At 43.9% G+C, this 23,785-nt stretch overlaps 1 protein-coding gene across 1 annotated transcript; it reads right to left on the bottom strand.

The window, feature by feature from the left end:
• Positions 1–1,978: 1,978 nt before the first annotated feature.
• Positions 1,979–20,129, bottom strand: DHRS7 (dehydrogenase/reductase 7). Its single transcript, XM_040333947.1, has 7 exons — positions 19,860–20,129; positions 16,124–16,276; positions 14,247–14,353; positions 10,492–10,731; positions 9,040–9,162; positions 5,010–5,225; positions 1,979–2,247 (listed from the first exon to the last, which is right to left on the bottom strand). Exons 1-7 carry the CDS (start codon positions 19,981–19,983, stop codon positions 2,209–2,211), a joined length of 1,002 nt encoding a protein of 333 aa, XP_040189881.1. The 5' UTR covers positions 19,984–20,129; the 3' UTR covers positions 1,979–2,208.
• Between the last annotated feature and the right edge of the window lie 3,656 nt (positions 20,130–23,785).

The following is a 23,785-nucleotide window of genomic DNA, read 5'->3' as shown; positions in this document are numbered from 1 at the left end:
CCCGCGTCGAATTTCAAATTTTTTTTTTGCCTAAGGCGTCCGGGAATACGAAACGCCGTAACGCACATCGCATTTCAAAAAAAACGTTGGGGCGCCGTAATTTCGCGCAATGCACGTCGGGAAATTTCCTAACGGAGCATGCGCAGAACGTTCAGCACGGGAACGCGCCTAATTTAAATGGTGCCCGCCCCATTTGAATTAGGCGGGCTTGCGCCGAGCGCATTTACATTACAGCGCCGCACGTTTACAGGTAAGAGCTTTGTGAATCAGGCACTTACGCTGTAAACCTGCGGCGGTGTAATGTAAATGGGATACGTTACGCCGCCGCGGACTAACGTAAGTGTCTGTGAATCTGGCCCATGGTCTCTAGTCTTGATCTGGAGCAGGCAGAACGGACTCCTGAACGCGCCCACTCTGACAGCCAATCACAGTGGTCACATGATCGAGAAATCCATCCTGGGCAGGAAGTGATTAAACCACTGTATAGATGTGATTCTATGTGATCACAGTTTGCAGATACTTGATGTGCATAGTACAGTTCTTTGCAATCGGGACCATAAATATTGAAGACTTTGTATCACATAAATCTGTAATACTATTCATGTAACTTATGTTACACTGCAGTAAACTCTATGGGGGTTATTTACGAAAGGCAAATCCACTTTGCACTACAAGTGCAGTCGCTGTAAATCTGAGGGGAAGATCTGCTGATTTTATCATCCAATCATGTGCAAGCAAAAATGCTGTTTTTTATTTTCCTTGCATGTCCCCCTCAGGTCTAAATCGACTGCACTTCCAAGTGCACTTGCCTTTTGTAAATAACCCCCTATGTGAATTTGCCACAATAGCACCATTAGTGTTTATCCACTTACCCCCCGGACCATATTGCTGCCCAAAGACCAGAGTACTTTTTGCGATTCGGGACTGCGTCGCTTTAACAGACAATTGCGCGGTCGTGCGACGTGGCTCCCAAACAAAATTGGCGTCCTTTTTTTCCCACAAATAGAGCTTTCTTTTGGTGGTATTTGATCACCTCTGCGTTTTTTTTTTTTTTGCGCTATAAACAAAAATAGAACGACAATTTTGAAAAAAATGAATATTTTTTACTTTTTGCTGTAATAAATATCCCCCAAAAATATATAAAAAAACATTTTTTTTCCTCAGTTTAGGCCGATACGTATTCTTCTACATATTTTTCGTAAAAAAATCGCAATAAGCGTTTATCGATTGGTTTGCGCAAAAGTTATAGCGTTTACAAAATAGGGGGTATTTTTATGGCATTTTTATTAATATTTTTTTTACTAGTAATGGCGGCGATCGGCGATTTTTTTTTCGGTATTGCGACATTATGGCGGACACTTCGGACATTTTTGACACATTTTTGGGACCATTGGCATTTTTATAGCGATCAGTGCTATAAAAATGCATTAGATTACTATAAAAATGCCACTGGCAGTGAAGGGGTTAACACTAGGGGGCGGGGAAGGGGTTAAGTATGCCTGGGTGTGTTCTTACTGTGGGGGGGGGGTGGCCTCACTTGGGGAAACACTGATTTTCTGTTCATACATTGTATGAACAGAAAATCAGCATTTCCCCTGCTGACAGGAACGAGAGCTGTGTGTTTACACACACAGCTCCCGTTCCCCGCTCTGTACCGAGCGATCGCGTGTGCCCGGCGGCGATCGCGCCCGCCGGGCACACGCACGGGAGTCGGGGGCGAGCGGGGGGCGCGCGCGCGCGCCTCCGGCGGCGCGCGTGCGCCCCTAGTGGCGGCTAAAGGGTAGGACGTCCATTTACGTGGTCTCGCCTAGGAGAGCCACCTTGTGGACGTAAAATGACGGTGCGGCGACGGCAAGTAGTTATGAAGCCTTGTTAGTATTGGTGGAGGTATTGGGACATTTAGATAAAACTGGAATGGAAAGCAAAGAATGCAAACCTTTATGCCCAGGGGCAGAATAATTAGTATTTCCACTAGTGATTGTTTGTGACAGTCTTTATTATGGATTCTTCATATAGACTTGGAGATATATGGACAAGATCAGAATATAGAACTATATCCAGAAACCCAAAAGTCTCATTCAAATACATCTAGAAGGAAATATGGTAATACGCAGAAAGCCCATTTATTCATTCACACAACACCTTTCCGGCTCGCTGTAATGAGCTGCTTGCTGGAAATAGTAATGCAGTTTGGTACACAGACGTCTGTTAGGAAGTCTTTTTTGAAAAATAGGAAGAATCTGCATCCTAAAAGAGAAAAAAAGAAATCGCATTAAACAGCACACAAAAGCACGGAGCAGTAAAAATAACTCAGATATCAGCTAAATCAGACAGCTGCTGACATCATCATATTAGTCACAGCGCATAAAATTAGGCAAATGGTGTATATATAATACCAGGCAAAAAAAGACTGAAGTGTACCTGTCACCAATTTAACTATGAGTTGCATGAATATGATAATAGCAGGTACAAGACACAAAGTCTTCTGCATCGTCAAGTAAGGTCCCCTAAATCCAGGTGTTCAGTGTATGCAAATACTGATTTCCCTCACTGCAGGTCATTGTGACATGCTCATTTCATTGTGGGGGGGGGGGGGGGGGGGGGGCTTCATACTTGGGAGCTTAAAGTTGAAATATGTGATTCATTTTTCCTGTCCTTGGAGTTCCCATATACAATTTGTAAGCATCCAGTGCATTCTTATCTATACAGAAGTGCATCAGTCCTTACCTGTAACTTCCATAAGGATGTAAATTGGAGGTCTCAGACAATAACGTGTGTCTTCTTGAATGCAATATTTTAGCAAATGTGTCAAAAAAGGTTTCAATGTTGATCCTAATTAAGGTGGAACTCCAGGCATAAATACTCTTAATCCTATGATTTATATACATTTATCTCAGGATCCCAATCCTGAACTACATATATTTCCTAACGCTAAAGCTACAGAGGCAATTTTAAAGGAGAAGTCCAGCCTGGGCTCGTTTGGCTTGGCTTCTCCTATGGCTCACAGGAGTGCAATTAGTTTTGCTCTCTTGTGACCCATTTTCAGCAGAGAGCGGTCTGAAGTCCGCTCTCTGCTGACATCACAGAAATCGGTCCAGGCACCGCGTCATCCCAACTCTGGAAGTCTGTATCCGGCAGGTGCTTGTACTGATGGCTGAGAGCCAGAGACAACCGCTCCCCACCCCCTCCATAGCTCAGCGCTCCAGTGAGAATGGAGGAGCTTAGCAGGAGAACTGCTGATTGACAGTCAGCAGCTCTTCTCTTGGGGCAGTGTTCGATGGCTCGGTTCTCAGTGCAGATGTAGTCACCTCATTAGGCTTGGTCCCATTAAAATAATGATTGATCGTTAGTTGTAGCGAATGATCTCTAATAAATTTTTAACAATTGGTTTGCTATGGAGTAAGCTACACAAAAAGAATGTTGTAGCATATTGTGATCAAACACACATGACTGGAGCATTGTGCAATCATGTGAGATTACCTTCTAATTGTAGTAAATACGTGCAGGGAGACAATTCCCCTCAAGGGTCTCCAGAACACCCTTGGGGGCGGGGAATAGTGTCTCTGCACTTATTTACTATTTGTTTTTGGATCATGGTAACCCCAGCTTCTACTTTCTAGTAAGCTATTTGGAGTTTTTTTGTTCTTTACCTACTACTTGTGTAGTTTGCTCCATAGGGAGTGCTTTGATTAGCGCTGTCTGGAGTTCAGGAGCGGTATACACGCCGCTCCTCTCACCGCTCCAAAGATGCTGCTGACAGGAGATTTTTTTTGTCTCCCGCCAGCGCATCGCCTCAGTGCCTCAGGTAGCTGGGCAGGAGTTTTTCAGGCCGTATAGCGGCGCTTTACCGCCTGAAAAACTCCTCAATGTGAAAGGGGCCTTAGGCTTCATGCACACTAAAGCTGATAAACTGTAGTTTATTGGCGTTTTGGCTTTTTTTTTTAAAGCCCATATACTGCACTCTATGTTAGCCTATGTGTCCATGCACACATGGACGTTTTTTAGTGTTAATGAGCAATGGAGTTTATGGGCTTTGTTCAAAGTGCAGTTTTTCAGTGGGAAAAAACGCAAAGCGCCGAAAAATGCAAATTTATCCATTGAAAAAAAAAGCTACACCAATAAACGCTATTGCAAAAACGCAAAAAAAAACGTTGAAAGGCTCCCTGCAAAGCTACTGGCGTTTTTTATAGCTTTTTTAGCTTCCAGTTTGCATGGAGCCTTACTGTTCAGGGATTGCAAGAAGCTAATACCAAGTCAGATATAGGTTCTTACACTGCTTGTGTTTATAAAAATAAATGTGTTTCTTATCCATTGAGGGACTGGGGGGGGGGGGGGGTTATCCTGGGTAGTTTCCAATCCTCTGGTAGGCAACAGTATAACCCAAAGATGAAAAACTTTCTGTGCACCTCAATAGACTCCAAGAAAATTATTTACGGTAATTACAACAATCCTAGTTTAAAGGGTCACTAAAAGAAAAAAAAATGTTTTGCTGAAATGACTGTTTACAGGGTATAGAGACATAATAGTTAACTGATTCCTTTTAAAAATGATTAAAAATAGATAAAAACCAATCATATAATGTACCTGCAGTTTAGTTTAGTTTTTGCTGTCGTTTCCTGGTTCTCTGATGTACAGAGCCAGAGAGCCAATAGAGGGCAGGAAAGGTTTTGCAAAACGAAACTGGATTGGTGCTGAGGGGTTTTAGACACACCTCCTTGATTAGTCACCACAGTGAGAAATCTCCCAGTACTGTGGTGATCAGGAAACAGACAACCAGGAAGTGTCCAGAACAGAGAGGAATTACAGCAACATCAAAGCAAAAACGAACAATGAGGACATAAAAAAACAAGACTGCAGTAAGGTAAAGGAAGCTATTTAGCTAAAAAATAAATAAATAAAATCCTTTAGTGACCCTTTAAGGTTATTGTAAAGATTTGTATCTTTTATATCTGCCTGCAGTTCAGATTTGAATGATACATTTGATTTTTTTTTTTTTTTTAAGTACATACCAGTCCACTTTTAAAGTTCTCTATTCTCTTTTGACCAATTTTCCCTGTTATCCACCACGCCCACGTAGGCGCGTACTGCCAAAAGTAACATATCAATAAATAGGGTTGGCCTGAGATCCAGGATTCATTCAGGTCATTTGCAGCTGTCACCAAAATCAGGCGAGCGCAACGCTCTGCGGGCATTTTGTAGGTCTGATCCGCTGTGGTTCCGAAAGGCTGCAACATAAGAAAGAATATATTTTGATGTTTGTTTATTTGCCGGCATGTGAAACTAAAATTAATAAGTATCTTTGCTTATGTCGTAAACTGCTATTTCCAGTGTGGTACAGCACTAATATCTCATACCAATCAGCGATAACATTATGACCACTGACAAGAAACATAAACAACATTGATTATCGCCTTACACTGGCACCTAAAAGTGAGTGGGATATATTAGGCAACAAGTAAACATGTCCCTGAAGTTGATGTGTTGAAAGCAGAAAAACTGGGCAAGTATAAGGATTAGTTACATAGTTACATAGTTACATAGTTAGTCAGGTTGAAAAAAGACACAAGTCCATCCAGTTCAACCACAAAAAACAAAATAAAAAAACACAGTAAAATCCTATACACCCAACTCCATACCCACAGTTGATCCAGAGGAAGGCAAAAAACCCCAGCGGAGCATGATCCAATTTGCTACAGCAGGGGAAAAAATTCCTTCCTGATCCCCCGAGAGGCAATCGGATTTACCCTGGATCAACTATACCTACAAATCTTAGTACTCAGTTATATTCTGTACATTTAGGAAAGAATCCAGACCTTTCTTAAAGCAATCTACTGAGCTGGCCAGAACCACCTCTGGAGGGAGTCTGTTCCACATTTTCACAGCTCTTACTGTGAAAAAACCTTTCCGTATTTGGAGGTGAAATCTCTTTTCCTCTAGACGTAAAGAGTGCCCCCTTGTCCTCAGTGATGACCGTAAAGTGAATAACTCAACACCAAGTTCACTGTATGGACCTCTTATATATTTGTACATGTTGATCATATCCCCCCTTATTCTCCTCTTCTCAAGAGTGAATAAATTTAGTTCCTCTAATCTTTCCTCATAGCTGAGCTCCTCCATGCCTCTTATCAGTTTGGTTGCTCTTCTCTGCACTTTCTCCAGTTCTCCTATATCCTTTTTGAGAACTGGTGCCCAAAACTGAACTGCATATTCCAGATGAGGTCTTACTAATGATTTGTACAGGGGCAAAATTATATCTCTGTCTCTGGAGTCCATACCTCTCTTAATACAGTCTCTTAGTGCGACTTTGTAATGGCTAGACAACTGGGTCAGAGCATCTCCAAAACTGCAGCTCCTTTCTGCAGTGGTCAGGACCTGACCCTTTCTTTGTGTCCTTCAGTCAGTTAAACAAACAGTTCTTTTGGTCATTAAAACAAATCTGTCCTGGTCTAAAATGCTAAGGTTAGAATACCGCTGAAGAGAAGCACTTTGTGTTGTTTGCAAGTACCTTTGCCAGTCTTTAAACTAAAACTAACCTCCACTATACTTGAGCCCCTTTCACAAGCGAGGTCCGCTCCAGTCCAACTGTCTGGTTTTCACCCGGACCTGATCAGAACCCTCCATTGTCCTCTAGGGGCAGTTGGATGAAAACGGATTTGTGTCCGTTTACACCCAGCTATCTCCAGGTCTGATCTAATATAGAAAAAAAAAAAAAACAGAGGATCCCTTCCTCTTTGGCTGGATCGGGGGCAGTTGGGTGTTTACATCTTGCTGCTCATAGAGCAGAGCGGGCTGTGTCCATGTGCACTCTGCATAAGCGGAGCGGAAATGGACCTGTCATCCTGTTGCTCCACTCAGCTCAGCAGGAGACAGATCCCCTGCTGAGCAAAACCAGATCCGACCCACGTGAAAGGGGCCTTAACCCCTTCCAATGATGCTAGCTCCCTCACCTCATTCCCCATGATTAAGCGCAGAGGAGCAGAACGAAACACGTTGGGGCGTGGCCATGTTGGAGTCCAGGTTTAGGTTGCCACTAACCATCGATCCATGAGATTGCATAGGTGTGCGGCCTTAGGGAGAATTTCTTACATATCTAGCTTCCTCGCCTGCTATATTGTATTTCATCTTCATTCAGTCTTCTTCTAGTCTTCTTCTGAGTTCAGTGTCTTTGGCCACCTTAGTTGGCCAGTCCAGGATTACATAACTTCCGTGCATATTTATCCCAGCACCAAGACATGGCAAGAATGTACAGTGAGCTGTGCATGCACGCATTCAAGAGACATAGAATGTTTCTACGGGAAAAAATGCCTGCCTGCCAGAAATGTTTCATTCTAGAGCTGTAGCTGACTTGAAATCAGTCTCAGTGGAACTCTTGGATCCTAGGCCCAGGTGTACACAGGGCCCTCAACTTCTTTCTGAGTTAGGATTCCCCCCCCCCCCCCATGAGGATGATTATTACCCCTGAGATGTCTGATTTGGCAGCTCAAGGACAGTGGGATGGGGCCTTAACTTCTCAAGCTCCTATATATATACACTGTAGCGTAGGCTTGGGATCCAAACTCTGAGGGTTGCACTCAGGGGAAACGTGACATGAGGGACAGATATGGGTTATGTTTGTAGGTCTTTCTATCTGCCACTGCTAGTTGCCTGGTTTTCTTGTTGTTCCTTATGATTCAACAATTTGAAATAACAACTTTAAACAGCCAAGTAGACAGGAGCTTTTGGGTCTCTGCGAAGCCAGAAAATAGTTTCAGAAGGAAACTCCATACCTGGAAGTACCGGCGTTTCCATGAGCTTAGCACTGAACGGAGAGGCAGTAGAGTGAGGTAAAGGTAAGCATATGCTGGGTATGTACCGTATTTATCGGCGTATACCGCACACTTTTTTGCCCTGAAAATCAGGGCAAAATCGTGGGTACGCGATATACGCCGATACCCGCTTTCCCGCGCTGAGTTTGAATACGGCGCCGGCATATACCTTGCGCAGTACACTCGTGTATAGTCGGCAATGCGGGGATCAAGCGGGGAGGACGCCACAGAAGGACGCCAGACCCGACGAAGAGGACACCCGAAGCCGCAGACGGACGCCGGACCCGACGAGGCCGCCGATGGACGCCGCGCAAGACACCAAAACTGTAAGTACAAAAATCTTTTTTTACAGGAATGTCGGGTCCACTTTAGGGGTGCGCGCTATAGGCCGGAGCGCGCAATACCCCGATAAATACGGTATGTGGGCACAAAGCATACTTTTATTTAGCCCTAAATCTGTATTATGGACAGGATTATGGAGAGGGACAGGGTTCTGTAGTCTCATCTTGATTCTGCTGTTGAAATACAGAAGTGTGAGTGAGGCCCCATACACACGATAGAATCCATCCGCAGATAAATCCCAGCAAATGGGTTTCTGCGGATAGATCCTATGGTGTGTACACGCCAGCGGATCTGTTTCCGCGGAGAAATCTCCTCTGGGATGGATTCCAGCAGATCGGATATTTGCTGACATGCACAACAAATCCATCTGCTGGAATCCATTCCAACGGATGGATCCGCTCGTCTGTACAGACTTACCGGATCCATCCGTCCAAAGGGATTCCCCGCACGCGTCGTAATGATTTGACGCATGCGTGGAATTCCTTATATGACAGCGTCGCGCCCGTCGCCGCGTCATAATAGCGGCGACGGCGCGACACGTCATCGCCAGAGGATTTCAGCGCGGATTTCAATGCGATGGTGTGTACACGCCATCGCATAGAAATCTTCTGAAATCCTCGAGAGGATTTATCCGCGGATACGGTCCGCTGGACCGTATCTGCGGATAAATCCTCTCGTGTGTATGGGGCCTGAGTGTTGACATCCTAGGAAAGGAATCAATCATGTTACTGGCAGAATCACAAAGTGAAAATATAGGAAAAGAAAACTAATACGGCCACCACATCTAAGAACTAGTAAGCTGTAATATATTACATTTTATTTTGAGATTTAAATATGCTTTACGAGAAAGAAATATTTCAGTTTTCACAAAAACGCGGACAAGTCATGATACCTGATTTGTTTGTTCAGTATAAGCATTTTCCACAATTTTTGACTGTACAGGTCCTGGGCATATGGTGCTCACTGTTATACCTGGGTAGCATCCAAGTTCTATTCTAAGACTGTTGAAGAAGCCCTGAAAAAAATTAAAATAATTTATATATATACATATATATATATATATATATACACACACACACACACACTCTTTCACTGCATCCAAGCACCACAAACCAAAAACACCAATTCATTTTTATTATTCAAAGCAAACTTCCCCATCCATCCATACTTTATTTTGTTTAGAAATCACTTTGAAACACTCCCTAGCATTTCTGGCTGTGGCCATATTGAGTAAGGGTAAACTATTCATGTAACATTTACTCGCTGGAATCCATCAGTCCTTAGCTCGAGCATGCATGCCAGAAAGCGTGCTTAGCTGAGAAACCCTCTCCTGAAGGCTCCTGGAATGTATGACATCATTTGCCTAGGCAAGAAACCAGGAAGTAACTGACGATATGTAAAAAAACAAGTAAATATGATATTCTTTCCTATCTATTTACTAATGCTAGCACCATAAGGATTACAAATAATGAATTGTGATTAGGGGAGTGGAGATTCACTTAATGTGGTATATTCAGGGCTTTTTTTCCAGCGGGAAAACGCAGTTCCGGCACCTCCAGAACTGCATATATGTAATGGCAAGGGGTGCTGGAGGATCTATTGATGCTGGTGCTGGGGAATCTGTTGTTGCTGGAGGGAATCCATTTGCTGAGGACAGGGGATCTATTGTTGCTGGGTTGGTCTTCTGTTGTTCATGGGGGATCTATTGTTGCTGGGTGAGTCTTATGTTGCTGGGGGGGGGGGGGTTTACTGTTGAAGAAGGTGTCTTTGTTGCTGGCTGCTGGAGGGTCTATTAATGCTGGCTACTGGGGAATCTATTTTTGGTGGAGGGGACTTATTTTTGTTGCTGTGGAAGTCTGTTGTTGCCAGTGGGGGTTGTATTGTTGCTGGGGTGGGTCTTATGTTGCAGGGGGTCAATTATTGCTGGTGGGATCTGCTGTTGTGGGAGGGGGTCTTATATTGCTGGCTGCTGGAGGGTTTATTGATGCTGGCTGTTGGGAGTGTATTGTCGCTGGGGTGTCCATTGTCGCTAGATCCTTTTTACTGCTTTTTTTGTTATCATTAACAAATTCCATACAAAATACTTAGCACTATAAAATGATACTTGGTTCTGTATTCTCTAAAAGGGGTGGTACTGGGAGGTGGGTAGGGGGCGGAGTCAATGGATTGACTCAGAAAGGAGGAGTTCCTGCACCTATTCTCTGAGAAAAAAAGCCCTGGGTATATTCCATAACAATGGAACTACTCTGCCATAATTCAGACTATTCCATGCTGTAGTATCAACTAGTGAACAACTCTCAGATCACCACCCTACTAAAATAACTCAATAACTGGAAATGCTTACCTGAACAGCGTGCTTGCTGGCAGCATATCCAGTGGACAGGGGCACTCCGATAAAGCCAGTCACACTGCTTATAGTGACAATCTTTCCTTTTTTCCTTTCTATCATATGGGGTAAAACATGCTTTGTCAGGGAAATAGTCCCAAAGTAATTAAGTTCCATTAACCCTCGAAAAACATCCAGATCTGTATCCACACACAGAGAGCGCTGTGATCTCCCACTGTTATTCACCAGGATATCAATCTGTGAGCAAAACCATACAAAGGTAGAAAGTTAATACAGGAGGGTCAGGGACGGATTTTTATCACTGGAGCCTGTAGACACACAACCTTTGACACACAACCTAACACTCCTCTGCTAGGATCACTGATTTCCACACAGAACATTTCTTCTTTCATCGATCCTTTCCTGGCTTACGTTGGCTATACACCAGAAGAATTAGGTTAAAAAAAACAAATGCGGGATCAAACTGACTTTCTTTACAGTAGTCACAAGAAAAGGAGCAGGATGGAAAATGTTTCTGCAACAAATTCTGAATGTTGATGTGGGTTTTTTTTAGGAAAAATTATACTTATTGTAATGTGCATGTTCTAGGGCAGTGTTTCTCAACTCCAGTCCTCAAGGCACCCCAACCGGTCATGTTTTCAGGATTTCCCTCAGATGAAATGGCTGTGGTAATTACTAAGGCAGTGAAACTGATCAAATCACCTGTGCAAAATAATGGAAATACTGAAAACATGACCTGTTGGGGCGCCTTGAGGACTGGAGTTGAGAAACACTGTTCTAGACCAGGAGTCTCCAAACTTTTTGAACAAAGTGCCAGTTTACTGTCCTTCAGGCCCCGTACTCACGACCAAACATGTCTGCTGAAACTGGTCGGCAGACCAATTTCAGCAGACATGTTCCGTCGTGTGTACAGCCGCGCGGACAGGATTCCAGCAAACAATTGTCTGACAGACCGTTTCTGAGCAGACAACTGTTTCCCGGACTTGCTTTAAAACAGTCCGCTGGAAACCTGTCCGCCCGGACATGTACGGTCGTCTGTACAGACCTACCGTACATGTCCTGCCGCCCGCCATCCCTCGCATGCGTCGAATGACTTCGACGCATGCGTGGAAGCATTTTCAAGGCAGGCCGCCGGCGCGTCATTGTCGCGGCGACACCGCGTCATCGACGCGTCGACACCGCGGACACGCCCCGCGTATTGTTTACGCGCTGTCTTCTGTTCGATGGTGTGTATAGCCATCGAACAGAAGTCCCCGGGCAGGCCCCGGCCAGACATGTCCGATGGAAACGGTCTGCAGACCGTTTTCATCGGACATGTCCTGCCGTGAGTACTCGGCCTCAGAGTTTGAGGGGTCTGGCCTGTGGCCAGTGGGAGTATAAAATGTCCCGGCGTCAATGGGAGTAAAGAATGCCCCATCGTTGGTATTAGTAGGAAGGAGAGTGCCCCGTTGTTGGTATTAGACCAGTTTCATCGGACATGTTCGGTCGTATGTACGGCCTAGCGGACAGGTTTCCAGCGGCCAAAAGTTTCTTAGCATGCTTAGAAACCGCTGGTTAGTACGTCTAACCAGCGGACCGAAATCCCGCACATGCGTCAAATTGATTTGACGCATGCATGGAAGCATTGCACTTCCGTGTTTGAGAACGTCGGTGTCTTCTACGTCACCACGTTCTCTGTCCGCTGGGATTTTGGTCTGATTTTGGTCTGATGGTGTGTACACACATCAGACCAAAAGCTCCCAGGAGATATGTCCGATGAAAACGGTCCGCGAACCGGCCAAGATTTGCACTGTCTATGACCAGCTTTAGAACAGACAGTACTCAAACCTAGTTTGCAGCTTATAATGAAAATCTGCAAAACGGTACAGACAGGGTTAATTATGTTAATCATTACTCTACTGTACATTTAAAAGCTGGGAGAGCAGATAAGGATTTTTAAGTAAAACACTTAGGCCCCTTTCACACGGACGGCTGTTTTGCCGCAGTTAAAAGCATGTTAATGTTCTGTGAAATTCAAGGCTCCAGGCACTGCGATTAGCTGCATTTGTACATTGCGATTACATACGTTTACGTGCGGTTACATGCGGCCGTGTTTAGCTGCGGTCATTCCCATAGCAACCCTTTTTATTTTTTGGTCCCTTAAATCACGCTGCTATCCGCAGTTGACACAAAAGACTGCGGTTATGTGCATATAGCTGCGCTAAATCGCACCTGGACGCATTCAATTAAATTTTTTCTGTTCGCACCAAACCGCATGTAACGAAATCACAGCTAAACACTGTGTGTGAATGGGGCCATAGGAAAGCATTGTGTGCTTTTAGCTGGAGTAGAAAACTAGAAAATCCGCAGCTAAAAGCACCATTCTATCCGTCCGTGTGAAAGGGGCCTTAAAGTGATTGTAAACGATCACCTTGTAAAAGAACCCATTCCGTTTAAAATAGAAATGAAAGGCAAAACATTTGTGTACAGATATAAAAAAAAAAGTTTTTTTTAATAGGTGATCACATTCCCTCTGTTCTCAGCTGTATAAGCTGGGGGAGGAGAAACAACAGCACGCTGGCTGTGCAAGAGAAGTATGATAATTGAAGGAGAGCACATTGATTTCCCAGCACAGAATTGACCAAGCTGTGTTCTCCTGCTTAGTGTGGTCAGTTTTTAATAGGAAAGCAGAGGGACTGGCAGGGACCCCAGGGATTTCCCATAAAGAAAGCAATACAAAGAGCCTTTCTCATACAAGTACAGCAAGCACGTATCAGGAAAATTAAATGTTAGGTTTATATACTCTTTACAAATGTAACCAGCAATTTGTATTTTTAGGTTATGCTGTGTAAATGGAAACAAACATGTAACGAAGATAAAGTAGGTGTTGTCCTAATTTGGCTGCAAAAGTTATAATACACTTTAAGGGTAACTTCTTACCCCATTACACTTTCAGCACTGGAAATGCATTTTTTTGGGGGATTATTGATTTTAAATTGTGATGTATTATCAGTAATATATTACTGGCACTGGCAAAATAAAGCAAAGAATCTGGCAGATTATAATGGCGTATATTGCCACTTCTGTTGTCTTAAGTTAGTGGGGCTTATTAAACTTTGAGCAGAGCTGTTGCCCGTAGCAACCAGTCAGGTACTATTGGTGATTAATGGTAATCAATCCATTTTTGTTCCAGTATTCATAAATCAGCACACTATATTTAGGAAAATTGGTAAACAAGTGTATAATGCCCCATACACACGATCGGAAATTACAACAGCAAAAGCCAGATGTGAGCTTTTGAACGTAAATTCCGACCGTATGTAGGCTCCATCGGACTTTTGCTGTCAGAATTTCCGCCAACAAAAGATTGAGAGCTGGTTCTCAAGTTTTCAGATGGAAAAAATTCCTATCGTCTGTAGCAGTTCCGACGTGCAAAATTCCGACGCATGCTCGGAAGCAATTCGACGCATGCTCGGAAGCACTGAACTTCATTTCCTCGGCTTGTCGTAGTGTTGTACGTCACCGCGTTCTTGATGGTCGAAAGCTCAGAGAACTTTTGTGTGACCATGTGTATGCAAGCCAAGCTTGAACAGAATTCCGTCGGAGAAAACATCCAAGGTGTGTACGCGGCATAAGCCACACGGAACAGCTTCTTACAGAATGTGTGTGAGTAGCACCAACATATACAACCATTGTCCATCATAAAGAGCAATTATCTCACATACACTATAAAGAGATGACACTAGTATACATTAAACTTAAAAAGCACTCACCCTGCCAAAATATTCCACCACCTTGTCTGTTGCTACCTTGTGGGCACTTATGTTGGTTAGGTCAAGAGGAACAACTAATATATCTTTGTCTGCCAAATTGCTGGTCTCTGGTAAACAAAAACAAACAAAAAAATAACAAAAAAAGGAAAAACAACGATAGTCCAAAAGGTGGAACCTGCATGATTTGGAAAAGTGGGCAGTGCAGTCTGGGGCCATTCTGTTAGCTTGGAGAAGAGAGGGGGAGAGGAGAGATGAACATTGGTGTGTCTTGCCATCCTAAGCTATGGGGTTGTGTGTTTCTATTGATGCACACAGTGTAGGGAGATGCAACCCTTGCCTTCCACGCAAGGGTGGTTACATAGGTCTCTGCAAGAGCAAGGAGCCACCCTGAAACAGGAATCCTGGGGTCATGGCACCAGTTAAAACGGGAACATAGGCAAGGATTAAGATATACAGAAGCTGTATACTGAATAAGTAATGAAATCAGCTGCTGTAAGTACTTAGTATACCCGAAGCTTTAGGCCTGGTTCACACCTATGCATTTTTCAGTTTTGAAGAAACACACTACAGTCCATTTAACATGGTTTCCTATGGGTCACGTTCACATCTGTGCATCCTGCCTCACCAGTAAGGTCCATTCGGATGAATTGGTGCCCTTGTACTAGTGACCCCTTGGCTGGAATACTGCAGGTCAGACATTACACACAATGCCTCCACCATAAGCCCACCCCAGATATGCCTCTCTTCTTAAAAAAGCTTGGGAACTAATCTGTAAAGCTCAGTGCAAGTGAACACCCATGTGATCCGATTCTGGTGCGGCAATATAAAAAAAGGGTCTAGCACCAGTTTGGTGCGAATGCAGCGCAATTTGAGCCATACAAATCCATGATTCAAATCACACCCCAGAGACACCACATGTAATTCGCACAGGAATGTGATGCGATTCCTGTGCAAATTACATGCAGTATCTGCACCACAGCAGTGTGAGCCCAGGAAGGCTAAGGCATCAGGTACACTTAGGGCTCTTTCACATGGGCGGCCCGTTCAGGTCCGCCTGCCAGTTTTTTTGGCGGACCTGAACGGATGCTCTGTGCTCCTCTATGGAGGTGGTGACATGCCCGCTGCCATCCGACCCACTCCATTCCGCCAAAGTGTGACGGAGTAAATACCCACCAGACGGTCCGTGTTCATCCGATCCCCCCATAGGGGAGAGCGGAGAAAAGACAGGGCAGTTCCCTGCACACTGCCCTGTCATCCGCCGGCTCAGCAAGGATCAACGGAGCGATCCCCGCTGTGAAAGGGGCCTTAAACTACTTTGACCGCCTGAACTCTGCACTCTGTATGTAGCGTACTCCTGAACTCTGCACTCTGTATGTAGCGTACTCCTGATCTCTGCATTATGTAAATAGCGTACCCCTGAACTCTGCACTCTGTGGATAGGACACCCCTGAAACTGCTGGTATTTATAGCCCCTTTAAGATCCTCCCACTGCAATTTAGCCACACCCACCGTTTGATGAAGTTCGATGGGGAGGAATGTAGATGAGTTCATGCACCCTGGATACATTTACATAGTCTTACAGATACAACTAGCCTATTAAGGGCAATCATAATGCTGATGCAGCCTGCAATCAAACTGAGTGTGACACCACTACCATAGAGCGTTGGTACTGCAGAAATGCATGCAAGAAAAAACATGTTCCCATTTAGCACAAACTAGGCCTTAGTAACACACACAAAAAAAAAAAACTTACATAAAATGTTAATGCGGCGGAGATATCATTGCTTACAATGCTTGTGTAAATACAAATGTGTAGTCTTCAAACATTTGCCTTGCTACAAATACTGTACAGATTGACAAATCAGCATAATACAAACCAATGCATTTCTTCTTCACTCTCAGCAGTTCATCTTCACGTCTGGAGGAGAGGACTAGCTGGGCACCTAATTTGGCCAGCTGGTAACATAACGCCTCGCCGATGCCGCTTGATGCCCCGGTCACCCATACAACGCTGCCACGGAACTTACTCTCTACAAAATAAATGATAAATTAAGATACATATATTTTGATGTAAACATCATTTTTGACATACATTGGACTTGCAACACGCAGTCTCCTGTACTAACCAATCACAGGTCTTAGGACCCGGTCACACTTGTCCATTTCCTGCAGTAAAAACACACCCACTAAACGCAGTTCAAGTAGAATCCTTTTTATTTCCAATGGATGCTCAATCTCCGACACCGGCTAACCTTTTCTTTTTAACGCACCTCAACACATGTTTACTGGCGTTGGGAGGTGCACATTAACGGGCACATACCCCAAAATGACTGCACAATGGGGGAGATTTACTAAAACTGGAGCACTAAAAATATGGTGCAGCTCTGCATAGGAGCCAATCAGCTTCTAACTTCAGCTTATTCAAATAATCTTTGACAAAAAAAAAAAAAAACGTGGAAGCTGATTGGTTTCTATGCAGAGTTGCACCAGATTTTGCACTCTCCAGTTTTAGTAAATCAACCCCAATGTGTGTGCCTAACGCATAGGCGTAAATACAACCTTAAATACAGAACATGCTGTAGTTATGTGGATTTAACTACAATAAGGCCCCTTTCACATATGCTGTCAGTTTGTCTGTTTTCATCCATCCGTTGATGGATGAATAAAGGACATCAATGCATCTCTATCGATGTAAATGGAAGCTCATCCATTTACATCCGCATCCGTCATCTTTAGTTTTTTTTAATTGATCAAAGCTCTATTTTTTTGCGTTAAAAAAAAAAAAACGGATCGGACAAAAAATGGATGTAAACTGACAAATGGTCAGTTTTTCGTCCGTTTTTGCAGTGGTAGTGGATGTAAAAAAACTGATGAAAAACCAGGGGTCAAGTCCTGGGGAAAAAAGTGTGGGAACTCCCACCCAAGATCCACTCCCCCACCAATAAAAAAAAAATGTTTTTTTATTTTTTTCGATCCACTGTACCGGTACTCTCTCTCCCTCCCCAACAGCCCCTTTACACTCTCTCTCCCCCTGACAGCCCCCCCTCTCTCTCTTTCCTTGTCAGCACTGGAAGTAGCTTTACTCCAGTCTGTTTATCTCTTATTTTAACTCCTTCCTTACCATCATCTGCCTATATATTAATTTTATAACAGAATTACTTGATTAACTTTATCCTCCTAAAGTGGTATTAAAGCAAAATATTTAATTTACTGCAGATTACCAATTTATAGATGGGTGGCTGCATTAGTTTTGTTCTTTGTTTTTAGGTTTTCTCTTTTATATTAACCTGGTGGTCCTGCTAGTAAGGCTTATGTTTTTCAAAAGAACGAGCTGTCTTGCAGATGTAGCAGTTAGAGGGTTAAATCAAACCATTTAACACTGGCAAAGGGGGTGGAGTCAGGGGCGGACCCAGTGGGGGCGGCAAAATGAGGTTTTGCCTAGGGTGTCAAAAATCCTTGCACCGGCCCTGCCCAGGAGACATTGCGGCATTGAGGAAGTGACGGAATACCCGATGAATCCATATACAGGAGGCGGCCAGTAACATAAAGGATTACTAAGGTTCGCCTGCCCCTGACAGTGACTCGAGCTAGGCATCGACGCTTAGTGAAGGATTGGTTTGGGCGGCTCGGCTGCTCTAGTCCTGCAAAGGGAACTGCGTTCCTGCTGTGAAAAAAGTGCAGGGACTCCGTTCCCACGCGTTCCCGCAGGACTTGAGCCCTGTGAAAAACAATGAAAGACTGATGAGCACTGAAGAAAACGGATCTAAATCTGATGAGCACTGATGAAAAACTGATGAAAAACTCATGAAAACGTCATCTGTTTGGACGTGAGTGAACTGATGAAATGAACGGTCCGCATGTGTGAAAGGGGCCTAAAGCTGAGCTAGATTATCTAGATCAGGTGTAAGCAACCTGGGGTCTTCAAGATTTTGCAGAACTACAAGTCCCATCATGCCTCTGGGAGTAAATGTAACTACCAGCCTTGCAATGCCTCATGGGAAATGTAGTTCCACAACAGCTGGAGGGCTACTGGTTGCCTACCCCTGATCTATCTATCTATTCTTACTAGATCTTCTTCCAGATCTGTGCAGCATTCCCAGTGTGAAACTTCACCTCTGTACAGGAACTTCCTGTAATAAGGACCAGTCACTGCTGTTCTCTCTCCTTGTGCAGGAGTGACTGGTCTTGTATCCGCCCCCTCCTGTAGTTTACTGCAGGCAGTCTGTAGTGGGTGGGGCCTTCTGGGTACCTCCCACAGTTCTGCTATTTGCTCAGGCTATGTACAGCACAGTGATATCATCACCATTGTTTTTACAGGGCAATATCTGGGTTTTCAAAGGCATTTGGTGCACACAACGTGGGTTTATATAATTTTTGGCTATTGATGAAAATGAAATGAACGTTTTTGAGCCTGGAGTCAAGTTTTAGGCAGCTTCTTTTTGAAAAATGGTAAAAATACAAAAACCCACGGTATGATTTTAATGTGCAAGAGCCATAAAAAAAAAAAAAAAAAACATAGCTTTGTTCATTACTTTGCTTTGCAGTAGCATACAGTTTTCAGAGCATTACCACAACACACGGATGTGCAAAGTGTTCGCAGTGGTCATCAACCCTGTCCTCAGGGCCCACTAACAGGCCAGGTTTGCAAGATAACTGAAATACATCACAGGTGATATCATTTGCAGCTCAGTGATTGCAGTATTCTAGTCTGCATCTCCCCAAGGTAATACATAAAACCTGGCCTGTTAGTGGGCCCTGAGGACAGGGTTGATGACCATTAAGGATGAGCTCTGGCGTGTTCGCATAGTACACGTGCAGAGCCCGCCAGGAAGTGTGCACGGCGCTGCGCTAATCACAGCCAGGGAGACATTTCACGATCCCTGCAGCCGAGCATCTGGACAATGTCTCCCTGGCTGTGATTAGCACAGCGCCGTGCACACTTCCTGGCGGGCTCTGCACGTGTTCTATGTGAACACGCCAGAGCTCATCCTTAATGACCACTGATCTAATGAGTCACTTTTTAAAAAAGATCAACAGTGGAAATCACATATTTTTTTATGGTGTATATCAATGTAGCGGTTCGGTGGTGCAGTGCTATTTTGGAAAGGGTGCAGCATCGCAAAGGTTGATTTACTAAAGGCAATTAATTGGCTGTTCGCTTTGCAAGGGAACTTTACATTTGCAAGGAAATTTGCTCCATAACTTAGTGAATTGGGTGAAGCTCTTTTCTTTTTTCTTTTCTTTGCACATGATTGGGCCAAGAAAATGTTTACCACATTCACTAAGCTCTGGGGCAATTCCCTTCCAAAAGTGTGAACAGCCTATTTGCCTTTGGTAAATCAACCCCAGTGTGTTTTGGCCCCATAGACTTTAATGGGAGCACATGAAAAATGTATTTATATACAGTATATATGGGTTTTGTGTTTAACAACCAGTCTCCTCCTACAAAAAAAATAAAAAATAAAAAACACAAAGCATGAAAACACATCAAAAACACGCAAAAATGCACTACAAAAACGCACTGAACTAAGCACGATTATGTAGCAGCACTAGTGGTTCAACATAGGCTTAATGCACCCTTAGGGCGATTTCGCAGCAGCGTCTGATATTTACCTGGCGAGTGGCCAAAGCGCTCTGCCCACAGCAAAGTTAAATCTGCATCTGCTTTAATAAACCTGATGATCTGTATGAGAAAGTAGGCAAGGCAGCAGAGCATCAGTAGGATAAGCAGATCCATGCTGCGTTCAGCTTACACCCCCGCACAGGTCACACAGGAGGGGTGCTCTTGTGGCTGTCACTCTGGGGGAAACTTGCTGGGTGCACAATGCCTCTGCTGCACACTATATGACTTTGTCCTTTTCCTCCTCTATGAAGGAACAGGAGGGTTTTCTGCTGCTGAATCTCCTCCCTCCCCCCCTCCATGGAGGAAGTTGTGCAAGGCTCTCCTTCTTTGTGTTACATAAAGGCGTTCTCATCAGGACTTGCTCAACTTGTATTTTTATGCCATTGCTTTGCAAGAAGAGCCTACTAACCAATGGAATTAATGTGCAGAGCTGCAATAATGATAATTATGTGCAATAAACTCCTGAGATTGCAATTTAAAAACATGTAGACTGCTTTTAAAGGGAACTTTCATTCTAGCTTTGCTATGTGCTCTCGGCATTGTATCGCCTCTTCACCAGCCACTTTAACCCCTTGAACCCTGCATTGGCACACTGCAATCTCAGGCCTTGCACACAGTTGCAGCATGGCCCTATTCACTTGAATGGGTCGCATTTGTGACATGGGGTATAATTGTGGCCGCAGCATGTGCACACCCCTGGCCACTGCCTTGGCAGCTAAAGCAGTAGTAGTTGCTGGGTTTTACCACCCCCAAACTGCTAGTGTGACTGATCCCTTACATGGAAAAATATGGAGAATGACGATTTTGTATATGTGTAGCGCTAAATATAAAGATAAATATACTGTCCCCCAATGGTTGCCCTGACCTTGCAAGTCTCCTGACACCCTGGGTTCAGACCAGTGTCAGCTGGTGCTCTAAATTTATTTTGGGGGGGGGGGGGGGTGGGGGCACAAACAAACAAAAATAATTCAGAAAAAAAACGCATCAATTGCAACCGCACTGTTTCCCCCCTCCTCCGCCGCAGCACACTTTGCACATGCGCAGTAGGGAACTGGCTGTGAAGCCACCTATAAGTGCCCAGTGGTGCCACCTCATCAGTGCCATCTCATTGGTGCCACCTTGTCAGTGGCCATTAGTGCCGCTTATCAGCTCCCATCAGTGAAGGAGGAAACTTACTTATTTATAAAATTTTATAACAGAAACAAAAAAAATTTGAAAAAATACCACCAAAAGAAAGCTCTTATTGTGTTTGGGTACAGTGTAGCATGACCATGCAATTGTCATTTAAAAAGTGACAGCGCTGAATGCTGAAATTTTGCCTGGGCAGGAAGGTGCAAAAGTGCCTGATATTGAAGTGGTTAACGGCTGTGTGTTGAGTTATTTTGACTGTTTATTTTACACTGTTATACAAGCTGTACACTCACTACTTTAGGGGCCTTTCACCGTTCGTCCGTTTTTTCATACGTCCGTTTACGGACTGCAATGCTTTCCAATGAATGGGATAGCGTACGTTAGCGGATGAGCATCCGATAACGTCCGTTAACATCCGTCTCCGTTAAGCTCCGTTTTTTTGAATGGAAGAAACCCCTATTTTTCTTCCGTCAAAAAACAGAACGGAAGAAAAACGGATGTTAGCGGACGATCCGTTTAACATCCGTTTTTCATCAAAATATGTAATAAAAATAAAGTTCTAACAAAAAAAAAAAAACGGATGAAAAAACGGATCAACTGATGATAAAAAACTGATCTAAAAAACGGTCCGCACGTGTGAAAGGACCCTAACATTGTAGCAAAGTGTCATTTCTTCAGTGTTGGCACATGAAAAGATATAATATTTTTTTTCCAAAAATGTGAGAGGTGTACTCACTTTTGTGAGATACTGTATATGTATATATATTACATACATTTATGACTATATAAAAGTATGAAACAATCTCGGTACTTTTCAGCGATTTCTTGGATTTTTTCCCAGAGTGTAATATCTACACACTGACATGATCATTGTGTATGTAAATGAGGTTAGACATCCATGTTTAACCTGTGCTTAAACACAGCACACACGGTGCTGAAAGCACCTTGGTAGAAGGCTCCCAGGCTGCTGTAGTGGTGATTACATAAATTGGATTAAAAGATTATATTCATCTGCTGCCAGATTATATTCAATAAAGCACAAAAATGTTTAATGTCTGTAAAAGAACTACAGAAATGTTTGCAAGGGATAACCATGCTCAATGTGTGGTTCAGTAAGGCTGAAACTAGGAAATTAAAATAAAAGTCGTCACAAAAGAATATTTTGTTTGGAAGAGAACTGTAAGCAAAAAGATTACACTTTTTTTACTTATTTTTTTGCTACACAAATAGTTTGCGCTTACCTTGAGCATTTCCCTCCCTATGCTGTGTACATCCAGCAGTGGATTTTACACTCCTGCTGAACATCACTTTGCTGTAGGCACTATGGCAGAATGTGCCAGCTCATTAACCACTTGCTTACTGGGCACATATACCCCCCTTCCTGCCCAGGCGAAATTTCAGCTTTCAGCACTGTCACGCTTTGAATGACAATTGCGCGGTCGTGCGACGTGGCTCCCAAACAAAATTGACGTCCTTTTTCCCCACAAATAGAGCTTTCTTTTGATGGTATTTGATCACCTCTGCGGTTTTTATTTTTTGAGCGACAATTGTGAAAAAAAAAGTTTTTTTTTTTTACTTTTTGCTATAATAAATATCCAATTAAAAAAAAAATATATTTTTTCTCAGTTTAGGCCGATACATATTCTTCTACATATTTTTGGTAAAAAAAAATCGCAATAAGCGTATAGTGATTGGTTTGCGCGAAAGTTATAGCGCCTACAATGTAGGGGATAGAATTATGACATTTTTGTTTTACTAGTAATGGCGGCGATCTGCGATTTTTGTCACGACTGTGATATTACGGCAGACACATCGGACACTTTTGACACATTTTGGGGACCATTCACATTTATACAGAGAACAGTGCTATAAATATGCACTGATTACTGTGTAAATGTGACTGGCAGGGAAGGGGTTAACACTAGGGGGCAAGGAAGGGGTTATTGTGTGCCCTGCATAGTGTTTCTGACTGTGGGGGGAGGGAAGTGACCGATGGTTATCCCTATATACAAGGGACACACCATCGGTCTCCTCTCCCTGACAGGACATGGATCTCTGTGTTTACACACAGAGATCCATGTCCCTGTCTCTGTGACTGCTGATCGCGGACATCACGGCTGCCAGGCACTCGCATAGGCACGCGCACGCCCCCCAGTGGCTGGAGGCCAGAGGCCATATATAGACGGCCTCCCGGCAATTAAGATCCACATTGCGGCCGTAAAAAGTCGTTGGGCCGGCGGGAAGTGGTTAATACAGCTGCTTTAAATCCAACTTGGGAATTCTCAGGAAGGGTGACAACGCTGAAGCTGAACTAAGCAAGCCTTTCATCCTATGAAAGAAAAGCTGTAGATACAATGATCAAAATTCAGCTGGGACCATTTGAATTTCGATCAGTGAGTGGTCACTGGCCACTGGACAGAAGTCAACTGTTTAATTGACTTCTGTCAAACTTCTGTTTTAAAATATGAGCTGTACTTACGGTTTACGAGATGCATCTTCTCCGCCGCTTCCGGGTATGGGCTGCGGGACTGGGCGTTCCTATTTTGATTGACAGTCTTCCGAGAGGCTTCCGACGGTCGCATCCATCGCGTCACGATTTTCCGAAAGAAGCCGAACGTCGCTGCGCAGGCGCAGTATAGAGCCGCACCGACGTTCGGCTTCTTTCGGCTACTCGTGACGCGATGGATGCGACCGTCGGAAGCCTCTCGGAAGACTGTCAATCAAGAAGGAACGCCCAGTCCCGCAGCCCATACAAGGAAGCGACGGAGAAGATGCATCTCGAAAA

The sequence above is a fragment of the Rana temporaria genome, chromosome 13 (genome assembly GCF_905171775.1).
Source record: "Rana temporaria chromosome 13, aRanTem1.1, whole genome shotgun sequence".
NCBI lineage: Eukaryota > Metazoa > Chordata > Amphibia > Anura > Ranidae > Rana > Rana temporaria.
This window is presented reverse-complemented; position numbering and strand designations above follow the sequence as displayed.